The following is a 17,768-nucleotide window of genomic DNA, read 5'->3' as shown; positions in this document are numbered from 1 at the left end:
CCACAACATTGAACCATGGACACCATCAAGTTGTTTAAATACATCAGCACTAACTGCCATTTAAAGAATTAGACACATTGGATGTTTACTAGGTATCTAGGTAGTGTCCTCGACGATATAGACCCATGCCATAAATGCTTAAAGACTTAGAAGGTTAAACCAAAAAATAGAGAGCTCGACAACAAAAATGATAGAATGATATTCCCTAACATGTACTCTAAATACCGTAGTACTTCTACGCAAGGTATGTTCCTCACTATCAAACTCACAGCTTCCTAGCCAAAAGCTCAGTGCGAGTCTGCAAGCGAGGAAGAAACAACCTCTGATTATTACCAGATTGGTTGCTTCTGGGATTCAATCTGCGCCAGCCGTATACCTCTTCAACCATGGATGGGGTTGATGAGGAGATAATCTGGCGCTGTGTGCAAGGGAAAGGGAAAAGGAAAGGGAAAGAGAAGGGGGAGAAGGGAAAGGGGGCACTACGAGGTTGTAGTATCCAGGGATTCTTGAAGGGCAGTTGGAATCGCGGACTGCTGCGTTGGGTGGGCTGAAGATTCCGGATTCCGGCAACTGCTGTCGTATCCGAAGCCGTGGTTCTGGGTAGACGTTTGAAGGGAAGAATCGGAACCTGTGCTCGGTTGCATCGAGGACAAAACCCGCCAAGCGCACTCAGACAGCAAATGTGAAGCGGACCTGGAAACTCGATTTGAATCCTGGGGTAAAATTACCTAAGATGCGGGTGCAAGTTGGGTCAGGGAAAAAGTCAGGAACGCGGACTGATGTCGAAAGTCGCCCAGAAAGAACCAAACCCGAAGATGAAAAAGAAAATTTTTGCTCTTTTTTTTCCTTCTTTTCATTCTTTGTAGCATGCACCCTGTCTTGGAAGACGAAAGCCTGGTCATAGCAGGTTTATTCTTTCATTTTGAGTATCAAATGTACTCCCACGCCATCGCCCCTATTGCAACAAGAAACACAAGAAAAACGTCCCTTAAGCAGAAGCCTTAGCAGCCTCACGGCCCTTTCCAATGCGCTCCAGAATCTGCTCGCGGTCCTTGTCCAGCTTGAGCTTGGTGATGACGACCTTCGAGGGGTGGATGGGGAGGGGGACGCTCTGGCCGTTGGACTTCTCGCGGACGACACGCTCGACGTGAACGCACCACTTGAGACGGTAGACGGAGGTGATCTTGCCCTCGCGTCCCTTGTTGGAGCCGCGCACAACGGTGACCTCGTCGTCCTTGCGGATGGGGATGGAGCGAACCTGTAGATCAACGGTCAGAACGAATTATCCTAGCACAATTGGTCCCGATCGTTTCCAGCCGGAGTCTGTGCGAATTTCTATCCCAGCCAAGAAGCGTAGAATGCGAACAGCAGCGGGAAGGAAGAATCGGTGTGGGAGAGGTGGCTTGACGGAAGGCGTACGTTGTACTTCTCACGGAGTTCCTTGCTCAGGGGAGCGCTCATGATGACACGGCGCTCGCTGGAGGGAGCGCTGAAGTGCGCCTTGCGCGACTTCCGGCGGGAAGAGGCGATTCCTAGCATGAAGAAATCGAGAATCAGTATCCTCCCTCAATGATATCTGCACGCAAGTCGTCTGGCAAAAAAACGTCGTTCACGAATTTAACGAATATTCAAGGGCGAAATCGAAGGCAAAACCATGTAGCCAGAAAAGCAACTGCTTCAGCAAAATTCCGAACATACCGTTGTTCATGACGGTCATCTTGATAGGCCTCTTTTTATGATATGACCGGGCGTGGTGAACGTTGTCGTCGTTAGTCGTCGTCGAACAAGGACTCTTTTTGCTGTCTCCTCAGAATGTTAGCCGAAAATGTGTGGGAGGCCGAATGTGCGTCACATGATATCCCGCTTAGGCTAGGGTTGGCGGCTCTGCGTTGATTGGTCACGCGGCTGCCCCTCTCTTCGTAAGGGAAAGGTCAAAGCCTGGCTGACTAAGACGCAGCCTGACTAACCATCGGAGCGCGGATCGCTGGGCACCGCATCAATTCCGGGGCGCGCGCGACTCAGCTTCACCCGCATCGAAGGACGTGTCTTTGCTGTCAATTGAGAAGTGAGAGGAAAGTGACCAGGTCAGGCAGCTTGACCATGCTTGATATCGCGTCTCTGTTCTTGCTTGCCCTTGCTACCCCCCTTACATGATGCTCTGAGGCTGAAGTGACAGCTCCGTCATTCTCGAGTGGCATTGTCCCTTCAAAATGTCAAATGATGACTTTGAATGGCTTGAGAGATACTCGCAGCCAGTGCCTTTGCGATACCCTCAACAGTATCAATATGGAGTGTCGTTATCATCATCATCATCCCAGGGCCCTCCTGCCCCGCCTCTTCTGTACCCTCCTATGTCTACATCCCAGGCACCGACGGGCCACACTCACCCGGTCTATACCTACAGCGCACCATATATCCCCCCTCAGACATATGTGAGACCACAGGACACAACGCATTATTCTCGCCTCTACCCTCCAACCGCATATCGTGAACACCAGCCGTATCAAGTGAATTCATCGGCCACGGCACCACCACTCGCGTCTGTTCCAACACCAACGCCTACACCCCCAGCACCAGGGCCACCACCGGCAGCATCAGCATCGGCGCCTCCTTCGCGTGCCCCCCCTTCGGCTCCCATAGCCACAACACAAAAGCCACCCACGGACACCACAAGGGAAGAGAAAGAGAAGCCTCTAGTGTACCACAATTCCCCAATCTACGCGTATGCGACCAGCGCTGATCCCGAGACGCTTGGGCATGACGTGAAGAGACGTCGCGTGGAGTCACCGGTAGCTATGACTACACCGAAGCCGACGGTGGCGGTTCAAGGGAGCCTCTCGCATTACTCTTTTAAACCCCAAAACACTACAAGCAGAAGTCACCTAAGAATGCGCACTGATCTCGCACAACGCTTAAACGAGGCCGACACAGCGGAGAAAGTTACCTATGATCCGAAGACGATTGCGCGGGATATCTTGATTGCGTCCGGGCGCCACCCTACCGAGTTACCTTTAAACCACCATCTAGTTCGCCTTCGGGAAGTATTCTCGGGTCTTGAGACTGCCTCGGATTTGGCGACCTTTCGCTGGGATGTGGTTGATCCGCCAAAGCCTTCCGTCAACACTATAGACCGGTCACGTGACCATGCTCCGCTGCCCGCTGCACCGCCCGCCGAAACGCGTCCAGTCCAATCAAATCCGCTGCATCGGCCTAGAGTCCCATATCCACCACAACAACCCGCTCATTATCAGCACTCTCAGCGCTATCAACAGCACTCGCAACCACAGTCGTATCAACAACCACAGCAGCCGCCACATCGGGCCCAGACGACACACTTACCACAATCACAGCCTCAGCAGAGATCTCAGCTCCATTCTTCTCCGCAGATTCACATTCCACCCCAACCCCAACCTCGACGGCAGCCTTCAGTACCCCAAGTACAATTGCCCTCAAAACCGCAGTCGCCGGCGCAACCGCAGTCGCAACCGCAGTCGCATACTCGGCCAGCTGCTCAGACTGCTACCAAGCCACAGGCACCATCGCAGCCGAAACATTCGACGCGCCCATCATCAAACATGGTGGGAAAGAGGGGTCCTGGTCGGCCACCTGCGAGCTCCAAGGTCGAGGTTACTGTTCCTATTTCTTCTCAAATTCCGTATCAGGTGTATGCCTGCGATTGGAAGGACTGTCAAGCGGAGTTACACAACCTCGAAATGCTTAAGAAGCACATCTTCAAAGTTCACGTGCCTTACGCACTTACATGTCAATGGAAAGACTGCAAATTTCAGGAGCCCTTACCTGCCATCCACCTGTACAAGCACGCTCTGACAGCTCATGTGGAGTCGATTGCATGGAAGTTGGGCGACGGACCATCAGTGCCTGGAACTGGTGAGAAAGCATCACGATGATTGCGTTTGTGTCTTTGATTTTGACCAATGGACCCGGTAATTAACACTTCTCGTTTTATCGTCATCTAGAGGGTCGTGATGCCAGCGCAACTCCTGGGCCTAAAACTATACCGGACTCGATTCAACCAGGCGGCGAGGACTCGCTCATCTTTCCAGCAAGCTACAGTTCGATCCGCGCATTCAACCGTGTACATGGTAACCATACGCAAACTCAGAAAGCGCGAGAGATACTCAAGGCAGTACGAAGGCTCAAGGAGCATATTGGGTTTGGGTTGGATCCTGGTGGGTGCGAGCTGGCCACGCCGGCAAGGAATAAGAGAGTGAGCAACGATGAGGATTTCTACGCCGTGAGGCATGAGTCCTAGCACTTTTTCTACCTCGTTAATACCCCTTTTGTTTTTTCTTTTTTTCTTTCTCTTTTTTTGTTGTTGATCCGGTGGCTCCTTGGTCATCCAATCTCGGTTGGCAGAGGGATCTAGCAAATTTGGCGTCCAGGGCCTTTCATCTCGAGTTTTTCCAAGCGTTTCGTGTGCCATCACGTTCCATTCAGAATCTTCAGTGTGTTTCCATGGCATAGCATTTATTTTAGCGCCTGAAGAATTGCAAAGGATATCATTACGAACGCAGTGTACATCCAAATTTCGCCCAACTCCTGTGATCACAGGATAACAAGTGTAGACCGGGCACACATCTCCCATCTAGCCCCTTCAAAAATAGAATCACTCTCGAAAGATGTCATCGCACCGAGTGCAAACTACCGGTCCTTCCCCCCACCGATTGCTGATGTGCCGCCCGTGGCTGGTACCGGCGGTACACTCGCTGCAGTCGAACCCCCGGTCGACTTCTGGACCGGCGAAACTTGCTCTACGGTGTTGTCGTCCTTGGCGTTGACTTCGAGGAAATGGTAGAGGACGATCATCATCATGGCGCACGAGCCGAGGAAGACGGCGAGACGGTAGAGGTCGTTGTCGGAGATCATGGTGGAGGCGAATTGGGTTGATCAATGGATGGAAGGGGGTTGCTATATGTGGGAAAGAAGTTGTATTGAAGTGTGAGGGTGATCCTGAACCGTCCGGTCAGTAACTCGGTAGTATAATTATGAAGTGAACACGGTGTCGGGAGATGCTCACAGCTCACAGCTCACAGCTCAACCACTGCTTCTGGATGCGAATTGAGCTATTCTCCCAAGCCGGACGAAATTCCTATCCTCGGCAAATTTGTCTGTGATTAAAGGACAGATGCTAGAATTGATAAAGAGAGTGTGTGGCAGGGACAGCGAATGGACAACGGTGTTGTTGATAACGGTCGACGACGGAGTAGTATTAATTTACTATTAGAGTCGCACGGATGAGTACGTAAGGCAAGTAAGGTAAGTTCCCCCCAGTTGGACCTCCAGAGGATCTATCTCTGTCTAGTTAACTTACCTCTGACACTCCGTCGTCTTCTGGAGATAGAGATCAATCACATATTAATTTGTCAATTCCCAATCAGTCCAAGCGATCTTCAGTCCTTTATCCGTCACTTTTCGGTCGTCGTTCCCGTTGTTTTCTCTACTTCATATTATATGTCTGTCCTAAAGCCCTTCTTTCTGCTTCTCTCCCTCTCGACCTCGAATCATTTCGCCTTCCCGCCATCCAGCTGAGCTCGATTGGCCTTGATCTTCATACTTGCTGCTTCCCTGCATCGTTCATCTATACTCAATCATCTCGCCTTATCCCTGCTCCACCGTTCGGTATATATGCCTGTCAGACAGAGCGCACAGTCAATCAATAATCTGTGTGGCGGTTCATCATGGACGGATCATTCATTCCCACCAAGAACCCCTCCATTCCGAAGGGCTCTGGCCCGTCTCTTCTAGCCTGTCTTCTCTGTCGCCATAAGCATCTTAAATGTGACGGGACGACCCCTGTCTGTGGCCGCTGCGCAGCCACAGGAGCCGAGTGTCAGTACACTCCTTCGCGCCGCGGGTACAAAGGACCGTCCAAGAAGCGGCGAGCCAATCCGTCGTCTCCTGAACAGCTACCTCTCTCAGAACCCTCGACATCGTCCTTCGACCCTCAGTCCGTCGCATTGCTGGACCCTCCGGCGGACTGGAGTCTCCAGAACGGAAGCTTCCAAAATGCGTTTCCATATTTTTCTCCCAATGGCTTCCCCTCTTCGGACTCGGACAGCTCCCACATAAATACCGACAGAGCCCTAACGTCGCAACAACCTACACGGGTGAGCAATGGTGGGCCGCTCACCCCGGAATCTCTGACTTCGGTCGCCGGTGATGGTTATCTCGTCGACATATATTACACCTATTTTCATCCATCGCATCCAATTCTACCCCCGCTTCGTTTGCTCTATCGCTTCCATGTACCTCGATATCTGGAACATGTCATCAAGTTCATCGGCTCCCACTTCACTCCCGCCGCAAACAGTGAGGTGTATAGACCCTCTGTGATGTTGTCAGCCATGGAGCAGGATGCGTCCGTAGAGAAGCTGCAGGCACTTCTCCTACTGGCTATTGTGTTGCACTCGCGCAACGAGCGAGCGGAGGCTGGCGAGTGTCTTGTTATGGCAGTCGACCTGGCCTTTGAGCTCGGGATTCACCGCGAGACTTTCGCGGTCGCCATGGGCGGAGGTGATCCGGTCCGCGAGGAGAGTTTGCGACGCACGTGGTGGGAGTTGTTCGTCATTGAAGGCATGTTGACCGCACTCGGTGTGCAGCGGATCAATCGCACCAGCTTAGTACCGCCTGAGGTACCGCTACCGTGCGAGGAACGCATCTTCCAGGATGGACTGGCCGCGCCGGCGCCGCCCACGATTGCACAGTTTGATGAGCGCGTCTTTGCGGACGAGGAGCGGGACTTCTCCTCCTACACATATCGGATCGAGGCGGTGCGGATCCTCGGGCGCGTTGTCGCCATTCAGGATATGATCGAGGGCCAACAGGACCACGTGGAGGCGATTGACGCGCGGATCGCTAGCTGGTTTCACCACCTCCCCGAATCAAAATCAGAGTTGCTGCGTCCCGACGGGTCGGTAGACGAGATGATGTTCCAGGCCACCATGATCGTGAACGGAGCGGGTATCTACCTCCACTTCCCGCGGTCCGATCTCCTGTCATCACCCGCAGTCGCTGCGGAAGTCATCTGCGGCCACCACGGACCATGCAGCATCCCCGCCTTCTCGCACCACGCCCATGCGATGAAAGCCGTCAAGGCTGCCAGCGAGATCTCAACCCTGGCAGCCATCCGCATGCCAGTCGTCAAGCACACGCCCTTCTTTATTTGTGCCTTGGTGCTCAGCTCCATCGTGCAGCTCGCCGCCTGCTCCGTGAAAGCCGGACAGATGCCCGATCCCAGCCGCGACCGACTCACCCTCACCATCGGCGTCTTCAAGTCTCTCGCCCGCACCTGGGCCATCTCGCAGACCATCATGCGGCAGATCAAGGCCGTCGCGCGCGACGTCATGGACGTCGGGCTGCGACCCACGATGGAGCAGCTGGATCTGACCACCGTCCTCGACGGAGGTCGATTCTGGCTGCCGGATGCACTTCCCCGATGACAGTCGCGTCCGCACCGGGTGCCTGTTATGCCCCCCTCTCTCCCACAATTGATGTCCTGTATATGATCTTTATTGCGCAGACGACCACACCACCTTGATACCCCCCGTCAACCATGATTATATGTAAGAAACATCAAAAAAAAAAAAGTTGGCTTGCCACAATGCTGCGGTACGAAAGCCAGTTTTTTTTTCACCCGAAAAATCGGGCTTAGAAATGAATCCTTCTCCGTGTATTTTCTCAGCAGTCAATTGTACCCATGGACTGTCTCCGAGCAATATATATATATATTTATATATATATACTATATATGTACTGCGTATGCGGCGAACATATAACCCAGCAGGACATTCCATACTAGTTTGAACAGCTTCCATGTATCCCAACTAGACTCATGCATATACCTACGGAGTATGGAGTATATATATACCTACATATTCTCGCTTACTCTTCTACCAATAAACATAACCAGCTCATCGATACCCGCGGAATCAAGCATACATACTCTGACATATATGTCCGCATTTGCCATGCAACATTCCAGCTACTTACTTACTCCAACAGGATCAATTCATCCACTAACTACCAAAGCAAACCATGTACCTAGCAAGCCCACATTACCGACAACAAAAAATAAATACAAACACAAACACAAACCACGAAAACTAGATAGAACATCGAAAACCGAAATCCGAAACCGAAACCGAAACCGAAATCAAAGCAAAGCAAAGCAAGCCATACACCCCCATTCTAAACATAAGCCGCCAAGTTTCCATTTCACCAGTCTAGGAAGGCCAAAAACACAGGAAGAAAACGTGATTCGAAGTCAAGTCTAAGGAACGGAATGGTATCATAGCGGGTAGAAACGGGATGGTATTGGAATAAAAAAAAAGGGGGGGGAAATAGTAAAGAACAAAGGAAAGTTGATGATGGTAGGAGACCGAAAAGGGAAAAGGTTTCTTCAGTTGGGATTGTCAGCGCCCGCTGCTTCAGCGTTCGACAGTCCGGTGCTGAACTCGCGCATATCGTGCAGGGCCTCTGCGCGACGAGCCACGACGTCTTCGCGACGGACGACGTTCCGCAGGGCCTCGCTGGCCTGGATGAGGCCGTCGATGCTGATGGCGTGGTTGGTCATCTGGTGGTTGATGTAGGTGTACAGCTCCGCGGGGGTCGAGCAGGTTGTCAGGAGCTGTTGCTCGTTGAGCTTGAGGAGGGCCAGCGCCACCTGGAAGAGGAACGTGCTGCCGCCTCCGCTTCCGGATGCGATTTCTTGCGCTGAGGGGTTGCTGGGCTCGGTGGTCTCTCGGGCCGAAGGTGCGGAGGGGTTCGGGTTGGGATTGACAACGCTGGTGACGTTGAGACAGAGCACCACGTCCCAAACGCGGTAGAGGGCCTCGGCGGACAGACAGTCGGTGAAGATGGAGAGGAACCATTGGAAGGTAAGTGCTTCGAGCTCGACGCCCAGCGAGTCGAGGTGCGCGGATAGGTTGGGTAGCACCTCGGAGATGTACTGGCGCAGGACGACCTGATCGGCCCGGGAAGCGAGCAGTCCGTGATCGTAATAATGATGCGGAAGGATATTTTCAATCATCGAGACGAGGATCCAGAAGGCGTCCTCTGCGGTCGGGGTGATGAGCAGCAGAGAGGCAGCAATGAGGTTCATCCCTTGGCAGTATCCCACCTCAGCGTTGCGTCGCGAGTACGCGAGTAGAACCTCTCGGAGCTTGGAGACACCAGGCCCCTTGCGGAAAAACACGTTGTCTGTGAGAGTCCGATTGATGTCCATGTCGATCTGAGCCACGACAGACGGGTCCGGATCGGTTCCGCCGATCCCACGTACAAGATCATCGTAGTAGCCAGGTACCCGCATAGAGGACGCGCCGCTGCACTCAGACCAAATCTTCGCCCGGAGAGCAACCGGTATGCCCCCGAGGACAAGCGATCGGAACTCCCGCCACTTCGCCCGCCCGACCTTGCCCTTATTCCCAAGGTTGGAGATCCCCACCACCTCGCCGACCGGGAGAGATGCCTCCGGCGTATCGACGGACTGAGAAGAACGGGCGGAAGCGGCCGCAGCGGCTGCAGCTTCTCCCTCTTTCCTGCGCTCGGCGCGCACCTTGCGCATAAATTCATTCCACCGGACCGTCCTGTCTCGCTGGAGGGTATCGTGAAGCTCTGTCAACTGCTCAAGAAGGAGCCTGACGGGCTCATTTTCGCTTGGAGATGCACTCGACGCGGTTATCGTGGTGAGTTCATCGGTAGAGCCTCCCGCGAACTCGGGACGGTCCGCGACAATTGTAGACGTCGATGCCGATGGCGGGGCATTTGGGTTGACCGATAGCGAACCATGCCGGTCAACCGCCACTGCAGTCGTACGTGGCTGGGATTCGCTTGCGGTGGTGAGTGACACGATGGGGCCTGCCGACGGGGTGTGTGATAGCAATTCGGTCGGCCGAGTTGGGATCTTTAGATAATCCTGCCACTTGCCAAGAGACACAGCTCCCGCGTCTGGATCGTCGGGAGAGATGGATGGAGGTGAGCGCTGGGGTTCCGCAACTGCTTGCAATTGCTTGAGAATCACTTGCTCGTCGTCGTCGTCGTCGCCATCTGACGCGTCAGTGCGGAAGCTGCTCAGAGTCTCGGCGACGCTCAGGCGGTTGCCGCTGTTCTTGGACATGATGGCTTCGCGCTGCCTCTTTTTGCGGCGCTGGTCATAAATGAATCCAAAGCGATCGGTCAGAAGCTCGCCGGATTGGTAATTGTTGTACATGTAGGAAAGCGTCGGCGGCCGCGATTCCATGGGAAGGATGGCATCCATCTCGACGGGCCCTAGATTCGTAGCACTTTTATCAGCACCATCGGAGCCCGGCGGTTGAGACACGGTCGAGGCTGCATGTCTCCGGCCAGGTTGAACGGTGGACCGACCAGTGCCAGTGGATCCATTGGCAGGTCTGCCGGACACACTTGGGAAATTGGTGTTACTGTTGATTCGCTTTAAGGCGGCCACCGCCGACATCCCAGCTCTAGGGTTCGAGGATGCGGAGGAAGAGCTTTTGCTTTTGTCTTGCTGAATAGACGACGCTCTGCTTCGAACTGAGCTTGCAGTATTTTCGTCGCGGACGGGCTGGGAGCCCCCAGCAAAGAGCTTGACTGTCCACGACGCGAGCGACTTTGACGATTTGCGGGAATGGATGCTGGCATCATCCCCGGCCGCGCGTTTTGCAGCCACTTCGCCTCCGGAAGGCCCAGCACGCTCGCTGGGCGGCTGGAACAGCTGTTCATCCAGGGCTTTTCGACGGTTGGAAGGACGACGACGCTGGGTCTCCTCCTCCTCGACCTCGCCAACACCACTCATGATACTGCTCGCCCTGCTCGTTTTCCGACTCGCCGTGCCATTCCCGAAGATATAATCCTGCCAGCCGCGGACCGAAAGCTGTCTCTTCCGGGTGGTCCCCGATTCGGCGCTCGACGTGCCAGAAGGCGAGTCACACTCCAAGCGCTGCGTGCCGCGCACTGTCGCCTGATCCTGCGCTGACGTCCCGTCATCTGACAACGAACCCACTTCATCGGTCAACGCCTGCTGCATAAGCCCATGGACCCCGACGGAGCGCTGGCCCGCCTGCTCACCATCCTTCCCCGCATCCAGCCCGTCCGAGTTCTTCCGCGGCGCGTTCTCCAGCGCATACAGCCTCCGCTCGATATCCTGATTCGACACGGCCACCTCGCGCAGCATCCGCTTCAACTCGCGCTCGCGCGCATCAGCGCGCTGCCGCAGAGCCGAGATCTCCGCGTCGCGCAGCGCCAGATCGCGCGCAAACTGCCGCACCAGCTTCACGGCGCCCGTGCTCGCGACCAGCCGCTCAATGTGCGAGTCGTCGGCCAGATGCAGCGCCCCAGGGAAGTCGTGCAGGTGGATCGAGTCGTCGAAGAGCGCGGCGCGGCCTGACTCCGCGGGCAGCCCGCCCGTCAGCTTGGCCAGGGTGGATCGCCGGTCCCGTGGGACATCGGCGGGAGACTCGTTGGCCTCTTCGTCGAGCAGGGCATTTGTGAGGGCGCGGTTCAGCGCGGGCTGGCCCAGGAAGCCGTCTGGGGAGCGGTCCGGCGAGAGCGAGGGGAAGGAGGTCAGGTCGGTGGTGGTGGCATTGGAGGAGGCGGAGAGGCGTTTCTGCGGGCGGGCGCACGCGGCCTTAGCTCTCTGGCTGTGCCGAGAGGCGGAGGAGGTCCGGGACGAGGATCGACGCTGCAGATGTTGCGGATGCTGGGGGTCGCGCTCCGCCATGGTTCGTGGGGCGGTGAACTGAAGAGCTGACGGGGGATGGATCGAGCGTGGGCTTCATGAAGGCTTTCTATATTCCGTTCTTACGCATGAGCGCTCAGATGGAGAATGTATGTCGAAAGTCGGCATGCATGTATTCACGACGATTGGGGGAGTTGCGTGTCGGAGTTTGGTGGTCGTATGGTCCGATACTCTCTTTTTTTTTTTTTTTTTGCGGGTAGCAGCTACTACGACTAGTAGTAGTACTGTAATAGTCACGATCGAACTCGAGGAATGCAAGAGGGACCGCGCTCATTCCAAAGTCAGCACAGAGAGCCCATCCCGATTTGGCTTGATTGAATCAAGAAGAAGGAGAAGGAGAAACGAGAGAACACACGACCAGAAAGGAAGCCAACATGAAGCAGGATCGATGAAGTTGTTGTTCAGCTGCAGCCGGCCGGCCGGGCTCTATGACGTGTGCCAGTCATGTGACTAATGCGTCTGAGTCAGCTATACGCTTATGCACGGCGGCCACACTGAGCCTCGGTTCTCCGCAGAGGAAGACAGCCGACCAGAAGCCAAAAACATCACTGGAGGGCCCTGGGGGTTGAATCTTATAAGACGCTGTTTGACATCCTGCAAATGTAGCTCCTTCTTCCCTTGCCCCGCATATTTTTAATAATCGATCTCCCGGTATATTATATCCACCATGTCCGCAGTCGCCAAACGTCGCCTCGAAGCTGTCAGCCAGCAGCTGGTTGAGGGGATGCCCGACGCGGGGAAGTTCGAAGATATCCCCAGAATCCGCACCGTAGCCCCTGACTCTGTCGGACCGTACGTCTACGCCTTAATCTGCTCGATGTCCAGCTCTTTCTATTCGTACTGACTATGCCCGCCCCGCCCCCCCACAGCCGCGTCAAAGACAAAGTCGTCATCGTAACAGGTACAAGCCGCCCGCCCCCCTCCCCCCTTCTGACCTACCATGATACCATCATAGCGCATGACTAACAAGAGCTCTCTCAAGGAGTCAATTCCCCCGCGGGCATCGGCCGCGCCAGCGCGCACCAGTATGCCCACAACGGCGCCAAAGCCGTCTACCTGTGCGACTACGCATCGACGCACCTCGCGACGCACAAGCGCGAGATTGAGGCCCTGTACCCGGGCGTGGATGTGCACGTGCGGCAGTTCGACGCGGCGGATGAGAGCGCCGTGAAGGCGGTCGTCGACGAGGCGGTGGCCAGCTACGGCCGGCTGGACGTGTTTTTTGCGAATGCCGGCATCGTGGGCCAGAATAAGCTGTTCACGGATGTCTCGGGGGAGGAGTTTGCGGCGACGTTGAGGACGAATACCGTTGGGTGAGTTTTTTTTTTTTTTTTTTTTTTTTTTTTTTCTCCCTCCCATCACTACGGTTTGGGATGGAGCTGGGGAGTGGGGGGTTAAGGAATGACTGCTGACCGGGGTGATGCCGGCTAGGGTGTTCCTGGCGGTCAAGTATGCGTCCATCGGTATGAAAGTGACCTCAGCAGCGAAGCCGTATCCCTCCGGCTCGATCATCTGCACTGCGTCTGTGGCCGGGCTGCGCTCCAATGCCGGGTCGACGGATTACTCTGCCTCCAAGGCGGCGGTGGTGTCGATCGCGCAGACGTGTGCGTACCAGCTGGCGGGCACGGGAATCCGCGTGAACGCCATCTGTCCTGGGTTGATTGAGACAGGAATGACGCAGAAGGTGTTTGATGCGGCACGCGCGCGGGGCACGGAGCGCAAGGTCGGGCAGCTGAATCCGCTGCAGCGCGGCGCGGTGGCGGACGAGGTGGCTCGCGTGGCCTTGTTCCTGGGCAGTGATGAGAGTAGCTATGTCAATGGGCAAGCGTGGGCTGTATGTGGTGGATTGAGTGCGGGACACCCTTTCGTGCCAGGCAAGCTGGCATAAAAAAAACTACAAGGATATATCACATGTCCCAGAAGGCAAAGTTTTCAAAAAGGGGATTAAATCGCGTATCTAAAACCAAATCATCGAGACTACCGTACAGACAAACCAGGCGGTAGGATATGTGTGTCCAATCAATTCAACTATGTTCCAGACTTTGCGGAGCAGCTTTCAAAGCAGCCCGTCGCAGCTATAGACAAAGGGAAGATACGGGCAAAAAGGTAATAGAAACAAGAGAGTGTGTGGATCCAGGTTTGCTTATGCGTAACGCTTGGTTGGACTGTCAAACGGCCTTCTTGCAGGGTGAGTCGAGTCAAGCGATCTCGATCATGGACACCTGCAAGACCGAGAAGAACCGAATAAGGGATATAGAACGATCAACACGGAAGCCCAAATTTTTTCCAGTGTTGACGAAGAGAAAGAGATTATCCAAATATGAAAAACACCCCAACACTCCAGCGAATAGGATAGAGGTCAAGAAGAGAGAAAGAAGTAAGAAGAAAAGAGTCCGCCGAAGATCTCGAGAAAAGAACACCTCCGTCCAAAAAGAAGGCACAGGGGAATATCCAAGAAATAAACAGAAGTTCGAAGAGAAGATCAAGAGCCAACTGGAGATGTGGCCACAACGCGCTTGGATTTTGGAAACTGTGCAAGAACAGGATTCGTGTCAAAGTCGTCCAGACGAGGCGTTGCATCATCGAGTCGATGCAGGAATCTCAATTTACGCGACCAGCCGGGGGTTCGTCCGCATCAGATCTTCGCTGCCCTGTTTGGACAAGGTTCCGCTCTCCGTGTGGTCATCAAGACCATCGGTCTCGTGGGCACGCTCGTCGTTGTCCTCGACTATCCGGGTGGGGATCTCACCAGGGCTGTACTGCTGACTCGACCTCTCCTGGAACGTCGAGCTGCTGATCATTGACATGGAAGTGCTGGAGCGGTTGTGTACCAGATCCGGTGTGGGGGGAACGCTGGAGTGCCGGTGATCCGGGTGCAGGGTGCTGTTGTCGTCGCCTATCTCGCTGCCCTCGCGGGTGGAGCGTCCGTCACGGCCCTCGTAATCGGGGACCAGCCGGCTGCGGATCTGGGTGCGCTTGTCCGAGTCATCATCGTCGTCGTCTTCGGCGTCCTGAGCCAGATGAAGACCTTCGACGGCGGCGGCGCACTGCTCGCTGATGCTGCGGATGATGTCGGAGATGGCATCGGTCTTGTCGCGCAAATAGCGATCGGCCACGTCAGTGATGCTGAGGCGGGCGAGACGCTTCTGCTCTCTGCCGAGACTCAGGAGATGCTGCTCCAACTCGGGGGTCATGTTCGTTCCGCTCTTCGGGGTCGCCACGGAATGCTTGGCCTCGACCGGTGCGGTCACCTCTTCCACCTCCTTGCTCTCTTCGACGGCCTCCTGTTCGACCAGCTCGGAAAGCTCGGCCGAGCTTCCGATGGAGCGAACAATGTGTTCCATGTGATGTGTTTGGCCGTTGATCAGGCTACGAAGGTGCAGGACCACGCGTTGGGCCTCATCCCGTTGCCGAGCAAGGGACAGGTTGGTGTGCTGCAAGGCGCTGAGCTCCTTCTGGTTACGCTTCCTCTCGCGTTCGAGTTCCTCGGCAATCTCCTGCTGCAGAACCAACGCCTCCAGGGCATCATCCCGCTGCTTCTCAGTACCCGACAGACGCAGAGTAAGGCGGGCGACATCATCCTTTTGCTGGTCGATGAGACCAGCGAGACGGCGATTCTCACGCTTGTGGTTCTCAATCTTAACCTTGAGGTCAGACGTCTCCTTAGTGAGCTGCTCGGCAAAGGCCTGGAACTTGAGGAACTGCAAAGATGGTTAGATCCACGCTGATCGGCAAATGCGGGGGAAGGACGAACCTGCTGCTTCCATGTCTCCAGCTCCTCGACCAAGAAGTTGTTGCGCTTGGTGACCTTGCTCAACTCGGTATCCATGCGGCCCTTGAGGTTGATGAAGTCCTGCCAGGCTTCCATGGCGTCGCGCGAGTACTGGTTGCGTTCACGCACAATCTCGTTGAGATGGCGCATGGAGACCTTGGTCATCAAGGGTTTCTTGACAGAGCCACCAAAGATGGCCTTCATACCGGTGTTGCGGCCCTTTTAAAACAAAGAAAAAGGGGGTTAGTCTTCCCGGCTCATTGACTGCTATGATCAAGGATGGACCTACCAATTTCTCGCAAACGTGGTCCATAACGCCCATGACCGAATCCTGGTTCCACCAGGATGGATCTTGGATGCTTTCCACTTCCCCTCTCATAACAATGATTTGACCGGCAGGGATGAGCTTGCCCCCTGCATAGGCGGAGCGCAGATGGTCTGGCACACCCGAGGGGGAGACATCCCCGTTCAGCGCCTGCGTCAACCGGTTGATGAACTTGGTTCGCTGACCGGGCGTGAGGATGTTGGGAGGGCTGGAGGTCAGCACAAAGTTGCGATCCAGGTCCACTACCAGGGCATCCGAAGGCGCATTGAACAGAGTCCGACATTCAGCCGTGACACCCAGAATGTACGGTCCCGGCTCTTGCACCAGGTCTTTGATGTGGCGGGCGTGAACGACGGGAACGTAGAGCCCGCTCCACTCGTAGACACGGACGCAATACCGCACCGACTCCGCAGCGATCGTGAGCATAGCCGGATAATGACTGACAAAGATAATGCGGCGCGTGGGCGAGACGGCGGCCTCGACGACACCCACAATGTTGGGGATCGACAGACAGGTAAACAGAGGCCACATGGAGAAGTTTTGGAAGCCGGTTGGGGATGACGGGAACTGATAGCACAAGGCGTAGTCTTTCATATCAATTCGAACCAGGTCGTTCAGGCGAGGGGCAGGGAAACTGAGGATGCGCGAGACCTCCTCCGCGTGGAAGAGATTGGTGGCCTTGTTCCAGTGAATCCACATCCCACGAAGGTAGTCACCCAGCAGGTCGTAGAGCGGGTAGCGAGAGAGGAAACTTAAGCAATAGGGGATCCAGTAGGTCTCGTCTGGGTTGTCGTAGAAATCGGCCTCGGTTTTCTTGCGCAATTCACGGATTGTCTCGGCGCGTTTCTCATCGGCGCGCGACCAAACACGCAAGGCGATCCCATATAATGTGTGGGACGAGTCTTGCTGCAGAACAAAGGCGTGGTGGACGCAGTGTGGCTGGCTCTTGCCGGTGCAAATTTCCACATCGTGAGGGAAACAAGCCTGTCTCTGTCAGCTGCAGTCCCCTTGCCTCTCAATTCCATCACCTTCAATTTCGTTTTAGGTTTCTCCTTTATTTCCGGAAGACGCAAGGGGTTCGAGGTGGAAAAAATTGGGACTGATCTTACCCTCATGGCTGAATGCAAAGACCTTGCAATCTCATTATCCTGCTCGAGCCTGGGGCTGCTCCCCAGAATCTCCGGGAGCCAGAACTGACCCACGGCCCCTTTCATATGACCGATCTTCCCCTGTTCGGGAGCGGGGGCTTTGACCCATTGGGAGGGCTCCCGGCCCACACCACACACCATGTAGGCATGGGTGAGGGTCTTTGGTGTGCGTTGTGTCGGTTTGGTGCTCATCTGGGAGGGAATGGGTTGTGTGATGCGAGAATGGAGCGAGGAGGTGCGACTAGGAACGACCAGCAAATTCTCTCCTTGGTCGCGGGTGACAGGTCGATCGCGAGTCGATGGGCGGGTGAAGGACGAGTGATCTTTTAGCGATGGACCCATTGTGTCGGATGGAAAATGATGTGGCGATGGTTGAATTTTCCGACCAACTTGATATACTCTGTATACCAGTCGGGCGTTTGTCTCCTGACGGGATCGCGGAGGCGAATGAAAATTATGATGATCGAATCGAAGGAAGTGTGAAAGTTAATACTTTTCTTTTCTCTCTGGAGCAGAGAGAAACTGGACAAGATGAACCAGTCAGGGGTTCGCTGCAGTACGCCGAGGAAGGTGAGAAAGGAGTGACAACTAGCTGAGATGGAACGAGATGCTTTTTTACTGCTCGGCAGCGAGATTGAGGAGCATAAGCATTTCCCAGGCCATTCAACACGCCTTGTAGGGAAGAGACAAGACGTGTAGAAGAGAGAAAGTGACTCTCTTCTACAGCTGTTTTGGTGGAGGGGGAAGGGGGGGGGGAGGAGGGAGAGT

At 54.9% G+C, this 17,768-nt stretch overlaps 8 protein-coding genes across 8 annotated transcripts in view, besides 10 other annotated features; 4 read left to right on the top strand and 4 right to left on the bottom strand.

The window, feature by feature from the left end:
- Positions 1 to 426: 426 nt before the first annotated feature.
- Positions 427 to 474: a repeat region.
- Positions 428 to 475: a microsatellite.
- Positions 476 to 988: 513 nt separating this feature from the next.
- ACLA_084930 (60S ribosomal protein uL24) lies at positions 989 to 1,717 on the bottom strand (the record flags this gene model as incomplete). The annotated part of the gene is made up of 3 exons (XM_001268223.1): positions 989 to 1,258; positions 1,420 to 1,532; positions 1,699 to 1,717. 3 exons carry the CDS (start codon positions 1,715 to 1,717, stop codon positions 989 to 991), a joined length of 402 nt encoding a protein of 133 aa, XP_001268224.1.
- A 493-nt stretch (positions 1,718 to 2,210) lies between these two features.
- On the top strand, positions 2,211 to 4,273 carry ACLA_084920 (putative C2H2 finger domain protein; the record flags this gene model as incomplete). The annotated part of the gene is made up of 2 exons (XM_001268222.1): positions 2,211 to 3,888; positions 3,978 to 4,273. The coding sequence occupies 2 exons, from the start codon at positions 2,211 to 2,213 to the stop codon at positions 4,271 to 4,273; spliced, it is 1,974 nt and encodes a 657-aa protein (XP_001268223.1).
- Positions 3,231 to 3,617: a mobile genetic element.
- Positions 3,470 to 3,496: a microsatellite.
- Positions 4,274 to 4,566: 293 nt separating the features above from the next.
- Positions 4,567 to 4,887, bottom strand: ACLA_084910 (dolichyl-diphosphooligosaccharide--protein glycosyltransferase subunit 4; the record flags this gene model as incomplete). Its single annotated transcript, XM_001268221.1, has 2 exons — positions 4,567 to 4,606; positions 4,667 to 4,887. The coding sequence occupies 2 exons, from the start codon at positions 4,885 to 4,887 to the stop codon at positions 4,567 to 4,569; spliced, it is 261 nt and encodes an 86-aa protein (XP_001268222.1).
- Positions 4,888 to 5,033: 146 nt separating this feature from the next.
- Positions 5,034 to 5,058: a microsatellite.
- Positions 5,059 to 5,699: 641 nt separating this feature from the next.
- ACLA_084900 (Zn(II)2Cys6 transcription factor) lies at positions 5,700 to 7,460 on the top strand (the record flags this gene model as incomplete). The annotated part of the gene is made up of 1 exon (XM_001268220.1): positions 5,700 to 7,460. One exon carries the CDS (start codon positions 5,700 to 5,702, stop codon positions 7,458 to 7,460), a length of 1,761 nt encoding a protein of 586 aa, XP_001268221.1.
- Positions 7,461 to 7,735: 275 nt separating this feature from the next.
- Positions 7,736 to 7,773: a microsatellite.
- Positions 7,737 to 7,770: a microsatellite.
- A 367-nt stretch (positions 7,774 to 8,140) lies between the features above and the next one.
- Positions 8,141 to 8,173: a microsatellite.
- Positions 8,174 to 8,419: 246 nt separating this feature from the next.
- ACLA_084890 (TBC domain-containing protein) lies at positions 8,420 to 11,737 on the bottom strand (the record flags this gene model as incomplete). The annotated part of the gene is made up of 1 exon (XM_001268219.1): positions 8,420 to 11,737. The coding sequence occupies one exon, from the start codon at positions 11,735 to 11,737 to the stop codon at positions 8,420 to 8,422; it is 3,318 nt and encodes a 1,105-aa protein (XP_001268220.1).
- A 685-nt stretch (positions 11,738 to 12,422) lies between these two features.
- Positions 12,423 to 13,643, top strand: ACLA_084880 (SDR family NAD(P)-dependent oxidoreductase; the record flags this gene model as incomplete). The annotated part of the gene is made up of 4 exons (XM_001268218.1): positions 12,423 to 12,547; positions 12,625 to 12,656; positions 12,738 to 13,068; positions 13,187 to 13,643. 4 exons carry the CDS (start codon positions 12,423 to 12,425, stop codon positions 13,641 to 13,643), a joined length of 945 nt encoding a protein of 314 aa, XP_001268219.1.
- Positions 13,074 to 13,103: a microsatellite.
- Positions 13,075 to 13,103: a microsatellite.
- A 718-nt stretch (positions 13,644 to 14,361) lies between the features above and the next one.
- ACLA_084870 (DENN (AEX-3) domain protein) lies at positions 14,362 to 17,342 on the bottom strand (the record flags this gene model as incomplete). The annotated part of the gene is made up of 4 exons (XM_001268217.1): positions 14,362 to 15,456; positions 15,510 to 15,746; positions 15,817 to 16,836; positions 16,962 to 17,342. The coding sequence occupies 4 exons, from the start codon at positions 17,340 to 17,342 to the stop codon at positions 14,362 to 14,364; spliced, it is 2,733 nt and encodes a 910-aa protein (XP_001268218.1).
- Positions 17,343 to 17,368: 26 nt separating this feature from the next.
- The window catches only part of ACLA_084860 (uncharacterized protein), a gene marked incomplete at both ends in the record, with an annotated part of 708 nt that continues 308 nt past the window's right edge, over positions 17,369 to 17,768 (top strand). Inside the window, 2 exons of the mRNA XM_001268216.1 lie at positions 17,369 to 17,477; positions 17,727 to 17,768. The exon at positions 17,727 to 17,768 is cut by the window's right edge and continues 308 nt beyond it. Of these exons, the coding sequence (XP_001268217.1) occupies positions 17,369 to 17,477; positions 17,727 to 17,768 (151 nt within the window). The remainder of the gene's footprint in view (positions 17,478 to 17,726) is intronic.

Source organism: Aspergillus clavatus, genomic scaffold, assembly GCF_000002715.2.
Source record: "Aspergillus clavatus NRRL 1 1099423829806 genomic scaffold, whole genome shotgun sequence".
In the NCBI taxonomy this organism is placed as follows: Eukaryota; Fungi; Ascomycota; class Eurotiomycetes; order Eurotiales; family Aspergillaceae; genus Aspergillus; species Aspergillus clavatus.
Note: the sequence above shows the minus strand (reverse complement) of the source record. Positions and strands in the feature narration are given on the sequence as shown.